We start from the raw sequence: 23,520 nt of genomic DNA on the forward strand, positions 1-23,520 counted from the left end.
CGCTTAGCGGAGACTGTGGGGTGGTAGAGGACATCTCCCCGGACGCGTGGGTATGTCCAGATAGTTGCCTCGCGGAGCCGTCTTTTGTCCAGTGTCCACTTTATAAAGTCCATGCACTCCAGTGATGAGCATTTATGCATTTAGATGACTTTATTATTACTATTATTATTATTTAATTACTTATTTTTACACAGAAACATAATGTGTGTCTTCTAGCATCATATAGCATCATTTAAATGCTTAATTTGTAGTTTTAATGTGCAAATGAAACTTTTTTTTCATACTCTAGAGGGTACTCTTATTTTGAAGAGATCGTCCACCGGCAGTCTTAAATCTGTTCATTAGATCTGCTCACTAGACGCTGCCCTTGCCTTGCGAGTGGAGGAGATTGAGAAAACAACAGCTGAGCTGAAAAATAAAAACATTGCTAGTATACGATCGTCATGGCAGCAGAGATTCACTCGAGGCCACAAACATCCAGACCAGTCCTCCTAAACAAGATCGAGGGACACTCGGACACCGTCACCGCAGCCGTTTTGATACCGAAAGAAGATGGAGTGATTACGATTAGCGAGGACCGGTAAGTTTGTAAGCTAGTGTTGGTGGGTACTGGGTAGCTCTAAACATCAGCAGCTAGCCAGGCTCAGTCTATTTCTTGGGTTTAAAATCAATCATTGGAGCCCCTGGCTGAGGAGAACTACCTTGTAAAATAAACCAAGTGTCCTCATTCCTCAGATATCTAATTCCCATAAGCTGTGGTTGGTGAACAAATGACGGTCGGATATGGACTTTCCAACTTCATCCGTCTAGTGGGCGCCTCCCTTTAAATAGCCGGACCCAACGTGAGATTGAGAACCTTAATGCCATGCAGCAACCATGGGGTGCAAATTAATGATCAATTAAGTTGGACCTGTAGTTATTTGGATCCATGGTGTGCACTGTGCATGCTTCAATTTGGGGTTTAGCTGTATAGTCATAACTGTCACAACATCATGATGATGATATCAATGATCGATGTCTCCCTAATGCGTTACATTTCTCAATGTTGGTGCTGAAATCATCCCAAATACAGAAAAGGTAAACAAGGGTCTCGAAAGTGGCTAGGCTCCCACTCCCAGCTGTGAAAGCGTCAATGTTATTAGATTGTTTTAGACGCAATATTCTGATTTCTGACTTAAAAAACGGCGACAGAATAATATGATTACAATATTTCATTCTGAGCTCCAATTTACGTTGATCTATGACTATTGTAGAGAGAGAAGTGCTGAACAAGTGAAACATTCTCACTTTCAGGTCCCATGAGACTGTTGAGACATGATTCTATATCGAAATGCTGTTCTGTCATAGACAGAAAACTATAACAAGAGAACACTGGAACCTTTGTTCATGAACTACTGTACCACATGACTATTGACTCCGCTTTAGTTTATATTTGGTTTTACAATACACATTTGGGGACACTGGGGACCTTACCTGAAAGTTGTCAGTCAAATGAGTGGCGTGGCAGTGCTGCTGAACTCGAATCTTATTTTAATTCTGTAAACATTTATTAACGCATGTATTACATAGTAGTGACAACATCCTTGATTCCTTATTGTGGAGATTCATTCAAAGAGTTGAATGTACATACTGCCAGCATGAAGGGTTCCTTGCTATTATATTTCCTGTTGTCTTTAACCATTATCACTCTCAGTTATTAAAGGCCTATTCATAGTCTGGATTTTCGGTGGTGAGGTGACCACCACTCCGGTGGTGATCTGACCACCGGAGCTGAAATAACGTTGAGCGGTGGTGAGTAAAAACAGAGAGAAGGGCTGGAGCGGTGGCGGTGATTTGCTCTTCACCGCGGCTCGTGACGTCATGTTGTAGTTCGGTGGTCACCCCACCACCGAAAATCCAGACTATGTATGAACCTTTAGTCCATAGCTCTAATGCGCAACGCATTAGAGTTATGGACCAGAGCTACTAAAAAACAGGGTGGCCAGGGTGAACTTGATGGGTTCAAATGGAAAAAGTGGCGTCTGATGTTCTATTCGGGTCCCAAGTTCTTATATAGTATTTGTTAGAGGCAAATTTATTTTCCATTATGTCATTATTCTGCACATTGCTGTAGTTAGTACATTTTCCCAACCCTTTATCCTTATGTGCAATTTCCAGATCACAGTCGGCGATCAATTTGTTGGGGACAGAACAGGAAACGGATTGTAGTAGGGTTATGTTACAGATTGGAGAATTATAGTACATTTCAAGCACAACTCAATACAAAACGTAACTGTGGACGACCATAAAGCATTACACTTGTTTACAATAGGATCCACCATGTTCAATTCATTATAACATTTAGAGATGTACAAATATACACTTCTATATAGCCAAAAACAGGAAATCATCATAGAGGAGGTAAATAGGGGAAGAAAACATATACAGTGAGGGGAAAAGGAGGTGGGTGGGGGATTCAGATTTTACGGGGGCTAGTTAGTGTGGTTGCCTCTGGAGAGGCAACCAGACTCTTGTAATTGTAACACTTTATTATTATTATTCCACACCTGGAGTAAGACAAAGTTTGCCGCCCTACAACAACAAGAAGTTTTGACTGTACGCACTTGAGCCATATGTCAAATTGACCGGAAAAATCGGGAATCGTGTGCTTGTACTTTGCTAAGAGAAATGTTGTATATTTTATTTGATATGAATTTATTAGTGAATTAAATTTCCCCATTGACATGAATGGGGAAATGCAAAAAAACACATTCAAGTATTTTTCCCTCTGAGACTGTAAGCACTATAGTTACAAAACTTTCAGGGATATTTCCTAATTATCACTAAAATTAATTAAAAATATATTTTTTTAGGTCGGCCTCATGGTGGCGCTATAACATCCCACTTTACCTTTTGGCTCATAACTCTTGAACCGTAGGTCGTAACATCAAAATTATTTTCCCCCTGGATTCCTTGGGTCATGACGCGTCTCCCCATATAGGCCACGCCCTTTTCCGCCATGATGGATTTTCCGCCATTTTGAATTTAGTCCAAAACACACTTTTTGCTTTTCCCCCTACAGATTTTGTACAAATGTCACAGAAATCGGCACACGTGACCTCTGGACCCATCCGATTAAAAAACCGACTTCAGAATTTCGATAGTGCGTGTCGTTCGGCCGTAACCGTCGTCCGAAGTCAGTAGGAGGGGCCTATATCACGAAAAACGCCATAAATCACGAACGGAATGTCCAATCCATCCGAAATTCGAATCGCACGTCCGGGGTGGTTCGTTCGACCGAGTTCCGAAAGCAATTCCATTTTCATCCACAGGGGGCGCCGCAAACGCAATAAATGTAACCGTCTGTCGGGAAAACATGAATTTCGGGGGTCGAATCCCCTCCGAATGACTTACACGCGACCTGAGACGTGACTCGAAACCGTAGCAGGCCGGCGATATCAGCGGGAGGGGTATACATGTAAGCCGCCGCGGCAACCACACTCTGCAATTTTTCAAAATTGCGACCTTTCTAGTTAGTGTGGTTGCCCTAACAGGGCAACCAGACTATTGTTATTGTAAATGAGCGATACTTTGCCGCACTACTCCTCCCACAGTTTCTGCCGCACACACTCGAGCCATATGTCAAATTGACCGGCTTCATCGGGAATCGTGTGCTTGTATTTTGCTAAGAGATGCGTTGTATAGTTTAATTGATATTAATTAATTAGTTCTCCATAGACTTATAATGGGGAAATCGAAGACTAAATGCAAGTATTTTTTTCCATTGGAGAGTGGAGACTGTAAGCGCCATATTTACAAGACTTGGGAGGGAGGTTCATAATAATTATGAAAATTAATTGAAAAGGAATTACATCAGTCGGCCTCATGGTGGCGCTATTATTTACTTTCCACCACTGGGTTAACGGCAGGAGGATGAGTTAACAAAACGTCAACAAAGAGAGAAGTATATGACCAAGCTGTCCGTCTGATGACAAAAAAGATTACAAAAGAAAGGAGAGAGAAGTATGACTAAGACACAGAAGTGGTCAATGTTATCCTCAACTTCATATTGACATCTGTTGTCCAGATCATATCTCGTTGCAGGGCTGAATCATTCAGGCCGCGTAGTCAAGTCATACACCCAGCCAGGCCACCCTATCCCTTTACCCACACACGTGTACGTTTGGATTACAACAGAGCCATAGAGTATAGACAGAGTTGCGACATTGAGGGCGCAGAAAACAGCCCGGTCACGTGGTCATGTACTCACGCGAGCCCTATCGACTACAATACATTCCGTAAACTTCCGTATTTCAAATCTCTGTTTTTATGCCAAATATTGCGATATCGATACGATATACCATATTACCGTTAAAATGTCATATTCTACATTTTAAGTGTTGCAACACTTACATACACGCACAAACATGTGTGAGGATTGAAAAACCATAAAACCTGGGTGATCTATTCTACTGTATGCTATCAAATTGTATGTTTATTCATGCAGCATAGTACTGTACAGTATATTGGTGTTTTAAGAAGTATGTTATACTTTAGCTATTGAAAAGTAGCAGATCTACAAGCTCATAACGAGGCACCGAGTGCCACGCTACGAGCTTGTAGGTCTGCTATTTTTGAAAAATCGTGAAAATGTGTTGCAAAACTTTGAATATATATTTTGTCACAGCAATCGTTTTTAACTCAATCTTTGCTTCATGGGGGGTCCCTGGAACAACATATTTCCAGATGGGGGTCGGCGGCCAATTACATATATTTTTGGGGTCCTTGACATGAAAAACTTTAAGAATGACTGACATAGAAACATAGGGTTTTCAGAAAACTGACATTTGCAGAAATGTCTTCAGGTCTAAATGGGACCGGACCACATCTCCATGATATGATCTACTGCACCACGGATATGTCAAAATGAAGTCGAAATGAGTCATAGTTCTCTCTTTTTGTATCTTTTTGTCATCAGTTTCCTCCTTTAAGTGAAAGAAAAGTAGTGTAAAAATATCTTTTGTATATTCGGTTTCAAAACAGGCCGTATAGGCCCTTTACCGTTTTACCGTTTGTCGCAAAAACATGATTTTTGGAAGATAAATATCCTCTGAAGTAGTTATGCATGATCACAGGGGTGACGTGACATTGTAATTGGCTGGCAATATTAGTGGGAGGGGCCTATGTAAGCGACTGTGGCAACCACACTTTGCAATTTTGAAAAATTGCGACCTTTCTAGTTTTGAATTGCAGCCGTCCATAGGTGCCCTTTGAGAGCAGTTTTGAAGGAGTCAAGGGATTTGCATGTCTTAACCATTGGTAGGCATAACCAAACCAGTAACTGTGTTCACAGTAGAGAGAGATTGCAGTTGCTACTTGCTACTAGACCAAAAAAATTATAGACAAAAACATGATTATAAAATCAAACTCCATTGGATATTAAAAAAATCACACCCGTGTGAACTGAGTGGTGCAACTCCCCTCTATTGGTTCTCTGTATCGTTCCAATTTGTATCGTTCCAATTTCATTCTCTCTCTCTGTTTCTAGCACAGCAGCGCCACTTTTTCCCCTACTGGTACTCTAAACATAGTAACAGTCCCATAGTGACATTGCTGTTCCTTGGAGTGGTTGCACCAAAATAAAAATCACATACTGTCTCCTGTCCACACTACCGATACCGATTATGCCACTGTCATAAAAGATCATATTTGACTGTGACACTTTGGCTATTCCTTTCAGAACTATCCGAGTATGGCTGAAGCGAGACAGTGGCCAGTACTGGCCCAGCATCTACCACACAGTGTCGTGTAAGTAGCATGTCTAAACGAGCACATAGAAAGTGTGTCCATAGTGTATTATGCATGTGATTGCTGTCCTACCAGTTTCCTCTCATCCACAAGGACGGCATTTTGCCAGACATGACCGTCTGGTTGATCTATTCTGGTCTCAGATAACATGAGAGAAGTATAACAAAAATGTACACAGTACTGTAAAACTATACTGGTTTGATCACAAGAGATGAGTCTGACGCAAATGTCAATTAATTGTGGGATATTAATCCTAATACCCCAGATATTGTGTTAATAATATATTTGCCTGCACAATTTACCTTAAACCAAGCTTATGATTGAATCCATGATATATTGGTACCCCTTATCATTTTATATACAACTGAACTTCCCCATATGATTAATTCACACTAACCTAAAATGCGTTTGTGTCATCCATACACAAAATGCTAATATTACGCAGTAATAAAGCGTAAATTTATTTTTAAAATAAGATTGATTTTTCACCATTGTTTTGCCAAACAGAATGAACTACATACAGTAAACTAATGGCATGGCATCTTCTCTATGTGTATCTATCTCTCCCTTGTCACAACACATTTCTTTTTAACTTTGCATCTCCCTCCTTAGCGCCATGCTCCTGTATGTCCTACCACCATGACAGCAGGCGCATTTTCATCGGCCAGGACAATGGCGCTATTGTGGTGAGTGAAACTGAGCCATGATGATATTGACACCCGGGTCAACTCCACTGGTGTTTCACAAATGGCCCAGTTTAAAAACAAAACTACCAATTCTGGTTTTAAGACGAAACCATTATTTTCTGCATGTTTTCATTTTCTAAAATCCTCTGGGCTTCCAGGAGTTCCTCATCTCTGAAGATTTCAACAAGATGAGTCATGTTAAGACATACCCAGGTGAGATCTCAACAGAGGGGCTTCTGACTTGCACAAAGTACATCTAATCAGACCATTAGTGAAAATACCCCCACTTTACTCTCTGGCTTCCTTATAGTTATGATTACACAAATAGTCAAATACCTTCATCACCTACAGTAAGCCCAGCGATGGCGCTGGGAAACCATTGCATTCAAATTATACCTTGATTACACATCCCATCACGCTGGCATTATTGGTTGGTTATAATGACACTTTTCTCTCAAATCAAACCAACAGCCACTCAGGCTCTCATGGAAAACAATCTTAGCTGTAGGGAAACTGGAAACCCTGCCGTTTTCTAGAGGCAGAAAACCAGATGTCACTGTTGGAACGCTCCATCTGGTTTCCACTAGTGCTCTTTTAGCAAGAAAGGAGAGAAGAAAGGCAAATCCACAAGGACTCAGTTGGATTTGCTGAATGGGAAAATATATCTTACATCATGCTCATCACTGGCTGCCAGCAGGGAACCCTCATTTGATGTGATTTTATTTATCCAGTGATTTGTATTTGGATGAATACATTGAATGCAACTTGTTTGTGTCTGTGTTAATGTGTGTGTTGCAGCCCATCAGAACCGGGTATCGGACATGGTGTTCACTCTAGAGAGTGAGTGGGTTGTGAGCACGGGTCACGATAAGAGTGTGTGTTGGATGTGCACAACGAGTGGCAGCATGTTGGGACGACACTACTTCACCGCCTGGGCTTCGTGCCTACAGTATCCTTCCGTGTGTGTGTGTGTGTGTGTGTGTGTGTGTGTGTGTGTGTGTGTGCGAGTGTGTGTGTGTGTGCGTTTCCAATATGTAAAAAAATAAATTGGAAAATGATCTGAAGTATACATAATTTGTACATGCTTGAACATTTGATTGTTATGGCCTAATATTTCTTTCTATAATTGCTGCAAAATGTATGGCTAGACAGTATTAACACTAATTATGATAAGGACATTTTCTAATCAAACCGTGGGGGGCCTTGGACACGTATACACGTCTTTAGGTCCTTTTAAATTATCAAACGAGATCGCTGTAATTCTTCAGCGATCCTAGACTGGTTTTGAGCATACGCACTGCCTTCCTTGTTTGCAGCCCGACTAAAGTGTCAGGCCGTTTACTCTAAATCTACGGCGCTCTCCATGGTTTTGATCAAAACGGCAATGTTCTGTGTTAATTTCTGACTTCAGCAAGCATCTAGAGACTTTAGATGTGACGGCATGAGCTAAGAATGGAAGATTATGCCTCCCGGTGTAATGGAAGGCGGGATGAAATTTGTGCATGTTCAAATCATGTATACTTTCCGGTTATCATGAACACAGTATATATGGCTTATCTCCAGAATAGATACCATAATAACGCTTCCTTTCATCTTGAATTGAGTGTTTTTCCGTGCAGGTGTGTGTGTCACTCGGTCAACGTTATGACAAAGAGCTTTTAATCTTTGAGCCTTGACTAAACGCCCAGATACGACCATGAGACACAGCATGCCTTTATAGGGGACTACTCAGGACAGATCACCCTGCTGAAACTAGAGAGACAAACCTACTCTACCATCACTACACTGAAGGGCCACGAAGGTAATGACAGCTCTGTTCTGGATGGGCAATTAACCTAACCTGATGCTGCCAGATTCAAGAAGCTTGCTACACAAATTTGTTTCACAGCTTATTGGGATCTGGGATCTCGGGAGCAAATTCGATGACAGGGCTGTTCCTTTTTTTCAAGATACTTGGTAGATGATTGGATGGACCGTCTGTCTATCACCGTGTGGGCGTGCAAACACAACCAATCATATTGACGTGTCTATATAGCGTCGTATCCGGTTTCGCACATGTCCCGCCCTTAGCTCACGCTGATTTTGGGCATATATTAAAAATAGCAGATCTACAAGCTCATAGTGCGCCACCAAGTGGCACGCTACGAGCTTGTAGGTCTGCTATTTTTGAAAAATCGAAGAGCGACTGACATAGAAGACATTTTTTTAATCTGATCTCAGGTCAGAATGAAAACTGTCAGGATGTAGAAGACATTTTTAGAATCTGATCTCAGGTCAGAATGGGTTGAGTGCAGTAAATTAATTGCACTTTGAGCACAGCACTTTATGAGCATGATGAAAGTCTCAGTCTAAGGAGTTTTACTTCTATTTTCTATACGGTGAGCGAGTCTTTTTTTCTGTCAAAGTTTCTAGTATGTTTTTGAGACCACTGCTACCGTAGTCAAGTTTGGAAAAAAAGGACGGAGAAAACAGTTTTCTCAGTGCTTCTGGGCAATTAAGTGAAAATGCATCAATTCAAAATGTAGGGCCTCTCACTGACTTAATCTTGCTCATGTTGGCTAATCGAATAATCGAGAAGCAGTTATCTGATATTCTTTTATTTTAAAATTCTAATATTTTCAATAAAGACCGTGTCAGAGAACTGTGAGGTCACAGTGTAAACTTGTTCATTAATCATCTGAATAATAATCGTGATATTGATTTGAAGCCATATTGCCCAGCCCTAGTACACAGTATGATAGGCACGTAATGCATGTACACACAGAGCACAGATGGATCATGGGAGTTGTGCGCACATGATTAGACTTGACATACAAATGCACAAATCAGTATGCTGATCATAAAGCCAGATAAGTAGACATGACTGCACCATTATGATCGATGACCCAGATTCCTCCCGGGACTTAATTATGTGAACAAAATGGAGAATGCTTGATATGACCACATGAACAAGCAGTAACTAAATATGGACTTCTGAACTAGGGTTGAACTTCGTCAGTCAATCCAGCGGCATAATTAAATTATTTATTGGGTTACATTTTTAATTGTTGTAACTTGTAAGTAATACTGTATAATCAGTTTTGTGATGTATCATGTAAAATAAAATTCTAATACATCCTATTTACAACCACAATATGTTCAGATAATTTCTTGTGATGAGCATTTTCCATCCATTTGATACTTAATTACCTTACTTTAATGTAATTTAATAGTCTTAATTAATGGCATAGATTAATCAGTTACGATAATAGTTGGTTGCAGCCCTGTTATGCACACACATTACCATGGGGAAGCAGTGATAGTAAATGGACTATAAAGATAAGCATTTCCTATGCGTGACCTATTTCACTTTGTGCCTCAGTGTATTTCAGTCTCTCACTAATCGCTACTTACTTGGTGCATTTGTATTGTAATTATGTTTTTTACGGTTTCACCAAAGGATCATTGTTAACTGCTAGCAAGACATACAGTATGAATGAAATATGAATTTCAAAGACACATGGACATGGTCCTTAATCCTATGCTAAGAATCATGTGAATAGCATGACTGCCTGAGGAAGAGCTTTTTACTAGAAACGTGTCTGGTGTAGACGGCAACTGAATCTGTTTGTTTCAACCTTTTTTTCTATGTGGGCAACATTAAACATACTTTTGCTTTTAAGTGGCTACCACATTATGACCAATTTGAGCCTTTTGGAAGCTCTTTTTCTCACTTCACTAGTGCATGACTGGAAAATATTGATTATTTGCTATTAATTTGTCTGGAAAATCATGGGGTCAGAGGTTTGCAAATCAATATGATGCTGTTGCTGAAATGCTCTGCATTGTATCATAATGTCATTATCTGCCTGTTTTCTATTTTATTTTATGAATGACAGAAGAGGCATAGTGCTTGACTGTTGCAAGCACTAGGCAGAAGGCGTTGTAGGCCTTCAGCCAGATATATGCAGAAGACGGCAGCTGTTTGTGTCTTATTGCTGAGCTCCAGCTAATATTCTCAGTCACCTCCATTCTTGTATTTAGCCACAATTTGAAGGTGGCTGTAGTGCCTCCACGAGGCACCGGATGGAGCCAGCAGGCAGACATGCAGCAGTCTTCTGCTACAAGTGTCCTATTGCAGCTCAAAATCAGTGGTGGTCACTGGTCAGTAACTAATATTTGAAGACTTTCACTCTATTTTATTTTAAATGGAAATATATATTGTGAATTAAATACGTAAGCCCTATTTCAAATATTGTGAAAATAGCCAATCTACAAGCTCTTCTGAAAATGACAATTTTTAAAGTTATTTTGTATTTGTATTTATTTATGTTTTGAACATTTTGGGGACGTGTTCAAAATGTCAATACAGCAATGCTGAAATGTAATTTGTACTTAAATATTGACTACTTACTTTGTCCACCACTTCTCACAATGCATCTTTAATGCATCTCACACATGAAACAAATGAAGTGAATGTGCCCTTTCCCTTCTGTCTCACCCCGTCTCTGTCATCTCCACACCTTTTACATACCCCAAGGTAGCATAGGGGCGCTGTGGTGGGACCCAGTCCAGAGGCTGCTGTTCTCAGGGGCAGCCGACCACAGTGTCATCATGTGGGACATCGGAGGCCGCAAGGGAAGGACTCTGCTGCTACAGGGACACCAGTAAGTACCTGAGGAACGGGTGTGTCTGTGTTTGTATGCCTGTGAATGAATGAATGGGCTGCCTTTCACAGCCCATCCCGGTTTACAGGATTATTCAGACACAATTTACAATACATTTTATTTCCTGTGCCAACTGCCAACACGCTGACACCAAAATATTAAAGCACATAATGTATACAGCAAGTAGTCCAATTGTCAAGCTAGAGACTAGAATGGAGGCAAGGACAAGAGAGAGTTTGTGTTTACGTTACAAAGGCATAATCTAATATGAATCGGATTGGATGGTATCACTAGCTACAACAAGCTCAATGGGGTGGCTGCAGTGCTGAGAGAGAGAAAGGGAGTGAAGCTGATGTTCTCTCTTCCATATTGTTCTCATTAATATGTGATACAAACTAAGATTGAGGCATTTTTTTTCTCTTGTATCAGATAACTAATTGTTTCTCTCTGTCTCTCCCTGCCTCCCATCTCAGCGGCAGGTCTCAGTAGAGCCAGTAACAGCTGTCCCTAGAGGCAGACTGTATCTTCTCTCTTTAATCTTCATACATATTTCACTACCCTGCAGCGCTGCTGTAAGAGCTATAAAGCCAAGCCATGCACACCGAGGCATGTCTGTCCAAGCCAGCATAGATCCTGTTGCACTGTTGTTGTTTTGAAAACGAGAGTTGTGTGACCAGCTGCAGGTGGTTCTCAGACACTTCCCAACCCATGAGGAGCAGGTATTTACCTCATGGTCTACCGTGTCCTAGGAAAGGACCTGTCCCTCCTCCTCCTCCTTAGCTTTCTACCCCCATTATCATCTTCCCCCTCTGCGTGTCCCTCTGTGTACTGTGCAGTGAGCGCGTGCAGGCGGTGCGCTACCTACAGTTGACCAGGCAGCTGATGTCGTGTTCCGCAGACGGAGCTGTCACAGTGTGGAACATGGACACGACCAGAGAGGAGGTACAATTCATCACACACTGGATCCCATAGGATGGAATACAATAACCACTTAATATACTGGCCCTATATACTGTACTTCAGTGGTTCTCAAACAGTGGGTCGGGACCCATATTTGGGTCACGGACCCATTTGTATGGGTCGTTTACTAAATGTTTATTATTTCAAATGATTTTCAAAAGTTAAAAAAAATAAATCACACTTAAATACAAATTCTAATATTTTTCATAAAAATAAAGGGAAGCTCCGCACACTAAGATCTGCGCACAATAAATGTATTTATTTAGCAAGCTTTCAGTCTACTGACCTTCAGGCAAGCTTTCAGTCTACTGACCTTCAGGCAAGCTTTCAGTCTACTGACCTTCAGGCAAGCTTTCAGTCTACTGACCTTCTTCAGGCAAGCTTTCAGTCTACTGACCTTCTTCAGGCAAGCTTTCGGTCTACTGACCTTCAGGCAAGCTTTCAGTCTACTGACCTTCTTCAGGCAAGCTTTCAGTCTACTGACCTTCAGGGAAGCTTTCAGTCTACTGACCTTCTTCAGGCATGAAGAAGGTCAGTAGACATGCGCAGATCTGAGTGTGCGGAGCTTCCCTTTATTTTTCTCATGTTCCCTTTGTGGCTCCAGCACCTCACTTAAGTTTTTTCAGCGGATGAGCAGTGGTTCTTTTTACATAAAAAGAAAAGAAAAAAGAATACAAGCTCTCAATGCGTTATGGTGCGTTGTGAGCTTGTAGATCGACCATTTTCACTATTATGAGTCCCAGGGAGACCAAATATTTATCTTTTTGGACTAGGCTTAGAGAACCTCTGCACTTAATATGATGAATAGCAAAAGAAGCTGTTCTACAAGCTCCTTTTTATTTATGTTTTGAGTATGTGTGCCCAGAATTGGGACGCCATGGTGTACTGTAACTGGTTAACGGGAACAGAATGGAATAGAAGCTGCTGAATTACATCAGCACTGTGCACACTTATTTTCTAGGATAGAGTAGCATATAATAATAGCCTACAATATAAGAAGCTTCTGTATGTCTTTTCCATAATACGCCCATGATCTCATTTAGGTAGCATTTATTGTGATTATTTATGCAAATCAGGGAAAGGTTGGGGAAACCTGTGTAAAGATTAAACAGCCTGTTTCCATGGATACTGTGCAGTAACGACACATTACCGCCCTCTGCTGTTGTAAGGAGAAAATAGATGATGTGACATTCTGTACAGTACACCGACTACTGAGACTAGGCTATGAACTGTCTTGTCTTTCTTGACAATAGGATTGATATCAGCCAACATTCCATTTAAGTGTATAGCATAGCACACAATAAGGAAAGAAAGTTTGTTTGTCTAACACATGGCGTGTAACAGTTAATCAGAGAAATAAGAAATAAGAGATTGCAAAAGGGGGCACCGCTGGCCTCGCCGTTAAGGCACATACCACAATATAGGCTCTAATGCAGCCTGACAGCAACACCGTTATGGCACATACCACAATATAGGCTCTAATGCAGCCTGACGGCAACACTGTTATGGCACATACCACAATATAGGCTCTAATGCAGCCTGACAGCAACACCGTTAAGGCACATACCACAATATAGGCTCTAATGCAGCCTGACAGCAACACTGTTAAGGCACATACCACAATATAGGCTCTAATGCAGCCTGACAGCAACACCGTTATGGCACATACCACAATATAGGCTCTAATGCAGCCTGACAGCAACACTGTTAAGGCACATACCACAATATAGGCTCTAATGCAGCCTGACAGCAACACCGTTATGGCACATACCACAATATAGGCTCTAATGCCGCCTGACGGCAACACCGTTAAGGCACATACCACAATATAGGCTCTAATGCCGCCTGACGGCAACACCGTTATGGCACATACCACAATATAGGCTCTAATGCAGCCTGACAGCAACACCGTTAAGGCACATGCCACAATATAGGCTCTAATGCACCCTGACAGCAACACTGTTAAGGCTGCAGTTGCTCTGTCACTCCCCATCTCTCTCACTTTTTTATGTCTTTCTCTCTCTTCATTGTATCAATAAAGGCAGAAAGGCCTAAATAAAGAGTGCAAAAGAAACATTTCTTTGAATACCAAAAATAAATAAATTAAAATGCAGAAAAAAGGCTAATAAAAGTGTTTATTCATTGTATTTCCTCAAACTAAGTCCCATTTAGCTAAACTAACAGATGTTTTAAATGTACAGTGTTAACACGTCGACTTGCTGTTAATGTACAGTATGTTCTAGTATCTGCTATAAAGATTTTCCTGTGTAACAGAAGTGTGAACCTGTGGACTCCTGTCTCATCTACTGTAGGCTCCACAGTGGATAGAGAGTGACTCGTGTCAGAAATGTGAGCAGCCATTCTTCTGGAACATCAAACAGATGTGGGACTCGAAGACCATGGGTCTCAGACAAGTAGGAGACCTTCATCTCCTCACACCCTGGCCTTGACCCTTCACAAGATCACATTATATATTATTATAAATCACAGAGATAAAGAAAAAATAATCCGATCTTGGGTCATCTCAGTACAGGTACCACATTGGTCATGCATTCATGGATTATTTTATTTAATTTTATTAACAAAAAACATCAAAATAGGCCCGGAAGTTTAGCTCAAGGCTGCTGCTGCTGAGCCCGCCTAACGGAGTGCCGCGGGTTCGACTCTCGATCCCGACGGCCTTTGCCGTGTGTCTTCCCCCCATCTCTCTCCCCATTTCCTGTCAGTCTACTTTCAACCTACTGTAACAATAAAGGCAGAAAAAGCCAAAGAAATCATAACCATATACCTCAAACTAAAGTATTCATACTACACAAACCATACAATTTACCTTTGAGGAAAGTCAGATCCAATGTATCTATAAGCGGTTAGCCCAGACTCATTTCCAGGTGTATTTCCTGTCTGCAGCACCACTGCAGGAAGTGTGGCAACGCGGTGTGTGGGAAGTGTAGCTCCAAACGCTCCACCTACCCCATCATGGGCTTTGAGTTCCAGGTGCGAGTGTGTGACGCCTGTTTTGACACCATCAAAGAAGAGGAGTAAGTACCTGGACTCTCAGTTCAACTGCCCGACTGCCTCACTGTTATACAGTTTATTAACCACTTCAACCCTGCCATCCTTATTCTCAGTTCAACTGCCCGACTATATATAAATGTTTTTGTTTTTTTAAACATTGACAAAACTGAGGACAGATGATCAATGAAAGAAAAGATATCCCCCAAGAAACAAGACAAAATGAAAATCAAACATCACTTACAGACATTACGAGCCCTGAGTGACCCTTGTCAACTCGGTATATAGGGTTTAAGTGGTTACCGTAAATAAATACCTGTAACTTGGAATTGTGTGTGTGTGTGTGTGTGTGCGTGCGTGTGTGCGTGCGCAGTCGAACACCCTTGGCTACATTCCACGAGGGGAAGCACAACGTTGCTCACATGGACATGGACCCATCCAGAGGCCTTATGGTGACCTGTGGTAGCGATCGCATCGTTAAGGTCAGCTGTTCCACTAACTTCACATAATTACAGAAAAGACAAAGTCTGTCGTCAAGAGATTCAATTGAGTAAAATCTGTAAATATCCTACACAGCTGTATCCTACCCGGGATTTGAGCCCGGTCTAGCTGCTCTTCAATAGCAGAGCAGGTAGATCCACTACAACCACCCTAGTTGTGGTACCATGCTGATTTGTCAAAATGAAAGTGTCAGTGAAATTGGAAAAAGAAAGAAAAAGGGACAATTGACGGACGGGTTAAATTGTTAAAGATTAACCACTAGTTTGAAACCTAAAATGTCATTCCTTCATTGGTATATTGAGGTTTTATTACTCTTCTTAAGCCCAATTTAGGCTCCAACGACTGTGTCACACAAAAAAGGCAGAGCTACAAGCTCAAAGCGCGTTGTTGTGAGCTTGTAGGTTGGCTATTTCTGGCACGTATGGATAGTTTGTATGGAGCTTTACTGGGCATTTTCTCTCCACAGATCTGGGATATGACACAGGTGGTTGGCTGTAGCATAGCAACAGGGTTTTCGCCTCGCTGAGAGGCCTCGCCCCTCCTCTGGGATCCCCGTTTTCCACCAACTCTCTGGTGACAGCTGTCTGACTGCAGTTGTCATGGAAACCCCACCATGCATATATCCCCTCCTATCAGCCATGTCCAGGCAGTGTGTGTACTGTATGTGTGTTGGGAGGGGGAGGGAGTTTGGGGTGTAAATAGCTTGCCACTTAAATTAAATAGTTAGTCCAACCAACAAATTCCACTTACTTCATTTCCCCCGAAATCCACTATACTGATGACCCAGGAGTCTTATTTGAAAGTGTGTGACTAGTTTCGACTCCTGTATTTCATTTGACAGAATCCTAAGCACAATTTGTTTGAGTGTGTGTGTGTGTGTGTGTGTGTCTGTGTGTGCGCGTGTGCGTGCATTTGAGTGTGCATATGATTCCTCCAATGGGAGGAGGACTGTTTACGTACTATAGTTCTGATTTAGTTCCTTTGACAAAGGTCAGTTGTTGTTTTTTTGCACTGTAACATTGGGGTTTCACACGATTGCCAACCCTCTAGTCTTGTTAACACAAAGCTCGTCATTGACTTTGCAACTTCACACGCCTAACTACACCCCACTAACTGCAAACTATTCAGTTTTAATGCCTACAACAAATGTGCATAATTTGTATAGTACAGTATACAGTATGTGATTGGGCTGACATTCAAGTCTGAGTGATCAGAGATCAGTTTTGTTTGTTTAAGTCTTTCTAACTATTTCTCTCACTTTCACTAGCTGGCCTTAAATCACTCATTTTGTCTCAGGAGTTATTTCATGGTCAGCTTTTATCACTTGGGTTCACTCTTGCCAGCAGTGGTTGGGAGCCTGGGAGGTAAGGTAATCATACTGTACCAGAACGCAACAATTGGCCACCAGCACTCCATTCATCTAAATTAAAATGTCTAAAGACAAATCATTCTCTGAAAGTGTTCTTTCACTTACATTGATGCCACTTGACATAGCACTGATGTTGTAGACCAGTGGGTCTAAACTTGTTAATTTCAAGGACCCTCATAACTCAGAGTGTACAAATTAAACCAAATGAACCCTAGCCTGGCCTAGCCAGCTTGCTTTCTGGTCTAGAGGGGCGGGTGCACAAGGGGCAACCACTGGAAGATATTGGTTCACCGATCTGAGGTCTCAATTGTTTAGAAATTATGTCTGTTATGAGCTGGTCACTGGGCTCTCATTGACTCCAATGCATTCTGCCGAACTTCCGGGTGTAGTTTGGCTCCCATGAAAGCATCCATTTGCTTTCCTTCTGAAAGCTTCCTTGTCCTAGACCAGGAAATGTCTCTCGTTTCCCCAGGCTTACATTTTTTGAGCCGATGTCTTTTCCAGACACACAGGAACGCACCCAGGGTGCCGGCCCGATTCCGGCGAGCCGCCGCGCATACGAAACAGTTGAGAAATGACAGAGTTACCGTGTGGGTTCCCTCTACTCTACTTTACCCTCTATTGTACTGTACTGGCACACCCGAAATCACCATATATAAATATACAGTTAATATATTTGTGTGAGTGTGTGTTAGGTTGTGCACACAGGTGGTGAAAAACAACCATGCTGTTTTCTTGCTCAAACGCACCCGCCCACCCAGCCACACAGCTACCCAGCCACACGCATAGCTCCGTAAGGGAGTGGTTGCACCACTGAAATAAATTTGAATCCTGTGGCTCTCATGATTCACATGCAAGCCATGTGACTCCAATGTGGATCTCTGACTCTCTGTGGCTAGCCTGTGATGTCAGTCATCTATGATGTCATGACATGTCTATGACATTTGACCCCAAAACTTGGGCGAGGTAGCAGCCCAATCCGTGCCCCATTTACTAAAACTGGAAGAGTTGAGCTCTTCCATCAAAAAAGTATATAACATGCGAAAATAAATCGGTGGAGGTACTTCTCGGGCCTATTTGGCACTGATTGGTCCAGTGGTTTGCAAGATTAGCTTTGATTGATTGATTGATTTAATAGTTTATTAGACAGAAATGTAAAAACAGCAACAGAGTACAGTCAAACAGGGATAGCACCAAAACAGGTCTTTGATGCAAAGCCAAGCCATGCCATACAAAAATGTGTATATACAATTATACACAGTATTATCATCCAGGCATGACAATGGCAAGGACAATGACACATTCTGGGTGATAAATAGTTTATCACATTCCCAAAGCTTTACTTATTCACAATATGAAAAATAGAATTTGATTACCGTTACTGTAAACAAGGAACTTCTTTGGTGAACGGAATTGGAGGAGGTGGTGGAATTTCCAAGCACTGTGGCTTTCATTTTGTGGTGCAAAATTGGGCTTGGGCACACGTTAAACAAAGGCACTTATAGGTACAGAACTGGTACGAATGGTAGGTAACATTTATTGGTGTTTCGTGGTCCCAGCTGAAAAGGGTGAATTGGCTGCTCCATGTGTTTCCACTTAAGCCTTAAAGACACCTTTTCTACAATGTGCTCATGGCTGTTACCTCAGTCACTCTTCATTTACTTGAATTGAATCTGCATGTCTTGGTGGATTTTATTCTTTCTTTTCCTCGTTTCCCATTTAGGCCTATACATTTTCACTGCACAACTATCCCATGGTTAACGTTTTCGCCACTGCACTGAATTGCACAATATGTGTATGTATTTGTAAATTCCATGTTCCTTTTGTGAGAGAGATTCGCTTCAGAATGGCTGTATTTGACCTATGTAGTGTAGTGTCCTTACATTACATTGGCTAATATGCTTTAGTGTGCAGACTAGCGCTTGCCTTATTGTATGTAGGAGCGGAGTAGGAATAAGCGTTATAATCGTTTGCGATTCCTGATTTAAAAATGTTGTCACATTCCAGGTTTCATGTAGTGTGTGTATTTATATGTGTAGCTATGTTGCTTATGTTTGTCCATCGCATAGTATTCATTCCCACCACCAGGCATGTCACATATATCCATGTCATAATTATATTCATGCATATCCCATCCTGGTCCATTGCACCGTGATTGTCATAATAATGTTCCAAAATGTGACAGTGTAACATTACTCTACATTCATGGTGTTTCTCATACTGCTACTGTTGTTCCACACCAATGTCATTAGTCCATTGAAAATGCCTGTGGTATTGCAAGTGGCCCCCCAAATAATCGGCAAAACATTATGACTAAAATTATATTAATATTAAAAAACACCTTTTAGTATTTATTCTTTAAAACCTTGAAAGAAATGTGTTTTCATAGCGATACCAATGAATAAGTTAAAGTATACTACGTTCCATTGATCCAAGCAAGCTGGAACACAACCCATAGACTGATAATTAAATAAACACGTGAATGAAAATGCATGCGGCCCACCCATCTTCTGAGTTCTGACCCATCAGATGGCTGGGCTGCCAACACTTTTATCATACAAGTATACTCAAGTTGTCCAAGAAGGGCATCGCTGGTCTAAAGACACACATAGTCACCAGGGACTTACAGGGTTATTGAAGATGCATTGCTACAGTACAATCAGGATTCAAACCCCAACCTTTCTGTATTGGTTGACAAGACCTGGAATTCTTGGGTTCATTAATTTTCCTTCCCTCCTGCATGTGGCAGATTTCACTGTATCATCCTTTAATTTTACTCAGAGTTGCAAATATTATCACTTAGGATTTTACTATGTTTGAGCTTAGCTCACTAGTCTAGTTAGTAGATGCACAGACAGGTGTGACTGAGTGGGGCAGTGCTTGTAATTTGGGTTCATTGCTTTGGTTTTCTTTTTGATATGTAGTAATGAAAAAGTATTTAATTATTGTTCCGTCATTGTTTTGTAAATGTTATTGGGGTTTTTTTTGCCAAGTTAAGAGCCCTGTGTTTGTGTCTACATCAGTTCATCCAACAATGGGATTGATTGGCCTCATTTTAACTAGAGGCCCAGGCACACTTTCTGAATTTTGCTAATTCAAAGCCTCTTTTTTCAAACTGAGGCACAGACCTGTAAATCTGTAACTTGATTTTAATAATTTTGTTTTCTTCTAACTGCTTGTTAAAGTTGCTGTTCCAATTTGTTGCTGTAATTGTATATCTCCATTTTTTTTTAAAGAGACCTTTTGGTTGACGATTATAGTACTGACTTTTGTCTTTCTGTGAACTTGCTGATCACAGAGAGGAAAGTGATGCTTAATAAAATATATTATGACCTCTTGCACAGACTGTATGCTTTACTCGGTAACCGCTTCACCAGGCTTTCCACCTCGGAGGAAAGCCTGGTCTCTATTACAAAATTGCCGTGTGAACCGGTCTGGAGTTGATGATATAACTACGTAACGTCATGTTGTAGTATTGTTTGTAGTCAACAGGCAGGAACAATCAATCGGAACTTCCTTTTCCCTCAACAGTGGCATGCACAGATGGGCGCTAGGGGGTGTCTCTGCCTCTGGAAAAACGTTCCTTTTTGTTGTACAGTGTACACTGTACAGTGTACAGTATGTGGACCATGGTGACATTGATCAATTCTTGATGAAAAGCTTCTAATATATTATTTAGGCCCCAAAATCTATAAATCTCACACTATTAAGGCAACCGGCCGGTTTCACATGCTGCACAAGGTGCCATTTTTTTCACTTGAGCACCTGCCACTCTAAATGTCTGTGCACGTCACTGTCCCTCAAACCAGAAGAATAACAATAAAAGCTCACGTAAGCCTTCAGCTTTTATTGAGAAAAATCAGGTTTGAGGGTAAAGGAAGTTCGGGATGATTGTTGACTACAAAACAATACTATAACATGACGTAGCGATATCACCCGCTCCCGACCGGATCATAAACCCAAAATGGAATGATGCCCAGGCTATTTACTCTGTACTGGCTAGCCTTTAGTTTTCAGAGAGCAAAGGTAATGTCTGTGAAAATGTGTTTGTTGCAGTCATTTCCTCTTCTACCTCCATTATCATGTCTATTAAACAAACAAATCACAAATGGTATTTTAACCTATAGGGCAAAACAGACATGGAATCATAAAATAAATGCTAGTATTCTGATGTATATAATATACCATACAGAGGAGAAATGTGCACGCAGCAGACGAAGTGAAGTTCCGTGGTGTTTATTCAAACGGAGTACAGCATACAGCAACAGCATCACGCCAGCCATGCAGAGATGCATGGCTCACGTCTCCCACAAGGCTCACGCCTCGACTGACTGACTAAAATGATAGCATTGAAGCCACCTTTTAAACACTCCACATTTGGTCAAGGGGATCGACATGGTGCATATCTATTAGTAGCAAAGTCCATTGATCAACTCAGGTCAACACAGACCCCTAATTAACATACAACGGAATTAGACTCCTAGCTACTCCTGAAGAGACCGACACCCCTCTCTAGCAGCTGTTCACCCAAAGGTCTACTGTATGTAAATTTACACAATTGACTAAGGCCTTGCAACACAGTATAATTATGACTCCTAATATTCTTCATATTCCCCCCTTGATCATCACAGATGATCATCTAAAAATATGGAACCATAATTATCTTACACCCCCCTTGACCCTTAGCTTAGACAATACATTCGAGAAACCAAATAATAACAGCATTACAGTACAGAATTCCCCCAACATGGTTTTCAAACAGACATCCATACGTATATGAATAATGGAAAAATGATTAGTACAGTTAACTGACATTAAACAATACATATGCCGCTTTCAGCTCCATTATACAAGAGCACTTTTTGATACGTAATAACCTACGTGGTTTACGACTAAACTCTGCTGTCCAATGTTAAATAGACAGACCCCTGTCTGTGATGAAGATGTTCCAGGCTTTCCTTTTCGTCCCATCTCTGTTGTGAACGGAGTTGGGAGGGGGGAGAGGAATGAGGATGATGATGACGAGGACAGCGGGACAACAGCAGTGAACAGACTCTTGAACTTTGGTCCGTGCAGCTAAGCGAACATTTCGAGGTAAACTAGGAAGAGCAGCATACATGAAGAACTTTCCTTTGTCCAAATTCGGAGGGGAGACGAACTTTCCTTCTCTCTGTTTAACAAATAGTGCGTCAAGTTTGTTTTCAGCATGAATTATAATAGGCCTCATGTTGGTATGTGTTTGTCGTATAATTAGATAAGTTGAGTCATTTAGCCTAATTATGAATCAATGAGGAATTTTCCTATGGATATGAAGAGATATGTGATATTATTGTTAGACTCTGGCGTGGAATGTGTATCTACTTGGATCACCAGTGTGTGATGTTGGTCAGGGTAAATCCGAGAGTGGTTTAGCTGGCATTGTGTATTTAACATTGGACAGCAGAGTTTAGTCGTAAACCACGTAGGTTATTACGTATCAAAAAGTGCTCTTGTATAATGGAGCTGAAAGCGGCATATGTATTGTTTAATGTCAGTTAACTGTACTAATCATTTTTCCATTATTCATATACGTATGGATGTCTGTTTGAAAACCATGTTGGGGGAATTCTGTACTGTAATGCTGTTATTTTTTGGTTTCTCGAATGTATTGTCTAAGCTAAGGGTCAAGGGGGGTGTAAGATAATTATGGTTCCATATTTTTAGATGATCATCTGTGATGATCAAGGGGGGAATATGAAGAATATTAGGAGTCATAATTATACTGTGTTGCAAGGCCTTAGTCAATTGTGTAAATTTACATACAGTAGACCTTTGGGTGAACAGCTGCTAGAGAGGGGTGTCTGTCTCTTCAGGAGTAGCTAGGAGTCTAATTCCGTTGTATGTTAATTAGGGGTCTGTGTTGACCTGAGTTGATCAATGGACTTTGCTACTAATAGATATGCACCATGTCGATCCCCTTGACCAAATGTGGAGTGTTTAAAAGGTGGCTTCAATGCTATCATTTTAGTCAGTCAGTCGAGGCGTGAGCCTTGTGGGAGACGTGAGCCATGCATCTCTGCATGGCTGGCGTGATGATGTTGCTGTATGCTGTACTCCATTTGAATAAACACCACGGAACTTCACTTCGTCTGCTGCGTGCACATTTCTCCTCTGTATGGTATATTATATACATCAATACTCTTGACAAAAAAATATTTAATTAAGCATGCATTACAGAATAAATTAACACCAAAGCTTGTTACAGTCAGTAAACTCCCCTTTTCTAAGGTGCTGGGCAGATATCACAAGTTCACATAAATGGCATGCAATCATACAGTGCTTATCTAAAGCACTTTACAATGTGTATAAACATCCCATTGCACATATGGCAGTTGTGAATGGTGTGTAATTAGTGAGAGCAACTCTCAAGCTTGAGCTCAGCCTGTGACATACTGTAAGTAAACAATACTACTGGCACTGGAATTAAATCATTTTCATAGACATTAAACATTGTCAGCAATACTGCACGCATGTTACATTAGACACATGACAGCAAACAATGGTGAACATTAGGTTGAGC

General features: G+C 41.2%; 1 protein-coding gene across 2 annotated transcripts in view; it reads left to right on the forward strand.

The window, feature by feature from the left end:
- Nucleotides 1-381: 381 nt before the first annotated feature.
- Nucleotides 382-23,520, forward strand: part of wdfy1 (WD repeat and FYVE domain containing 1) — a 42,459-nt gene continuing 19,320 nt past the window's right edge. Inside the window, exons 1-12 of one of the 2 annotated variants that reach the window (XM_080773036.1) lie at nt 382-580; nt 5,720-5,787; nt 6,400-6,473; nt 6,632-6,686; nt 7,272-7,422; nt 8,162-8,274; nt 10,993-11,119; nt 11,956-12,061; nt 14,392-14,493; nt 14,987-15,117; nt 15,465-15,573; nt 16,059-20,300. In XM_080773036.1, coding sequence (XP_080629162.1) covers nt 444-580; nt 5,720-5,787; nt 6,400-6,473; nt 6,632-6,686; nt 7,272-7,422; nt 8,162-8,274; nt 10,993-11,119; nt 11,956-12,061; nt 14,392-14,493; nt 14,987-15,117; nt 15,465-15,573; nt 16,059-16,118 — 1,233 coding nt within the window. In that variant the 5' untranslated portion in view covers nt 382-443 and the 3' untranslated portion in view covers nt 16,119-20,300. Of the gene's footprint in view, nt 581-5,719; nt 5,788-6,399; nt 6,474-6,631; nt 6,687-7,271; nt 7,423-8,161; nt 8,275-10,992; nt 11,120-11,955; nt 12,062-14,391; nt 14,494-14,986; nt 15,118-15,464; nt 15,574-16,058; nt 20,301-23,520 lie in introns of those variants that run through there. The other variant, XM_080773038.1, reaches the window with a different exon arrangement.

Source organism: Protomyctophum bolini, assembly GCF_963924005.1.
Source record: "Protomyctophum bolini genome assembly, chromosome: 9".
NCBI lineage: Eukaryota > Metazoa > Chordata > Actinopteri > Myctophiformes > Myctophidae > Protomyctophum > Protomyctophum bolini.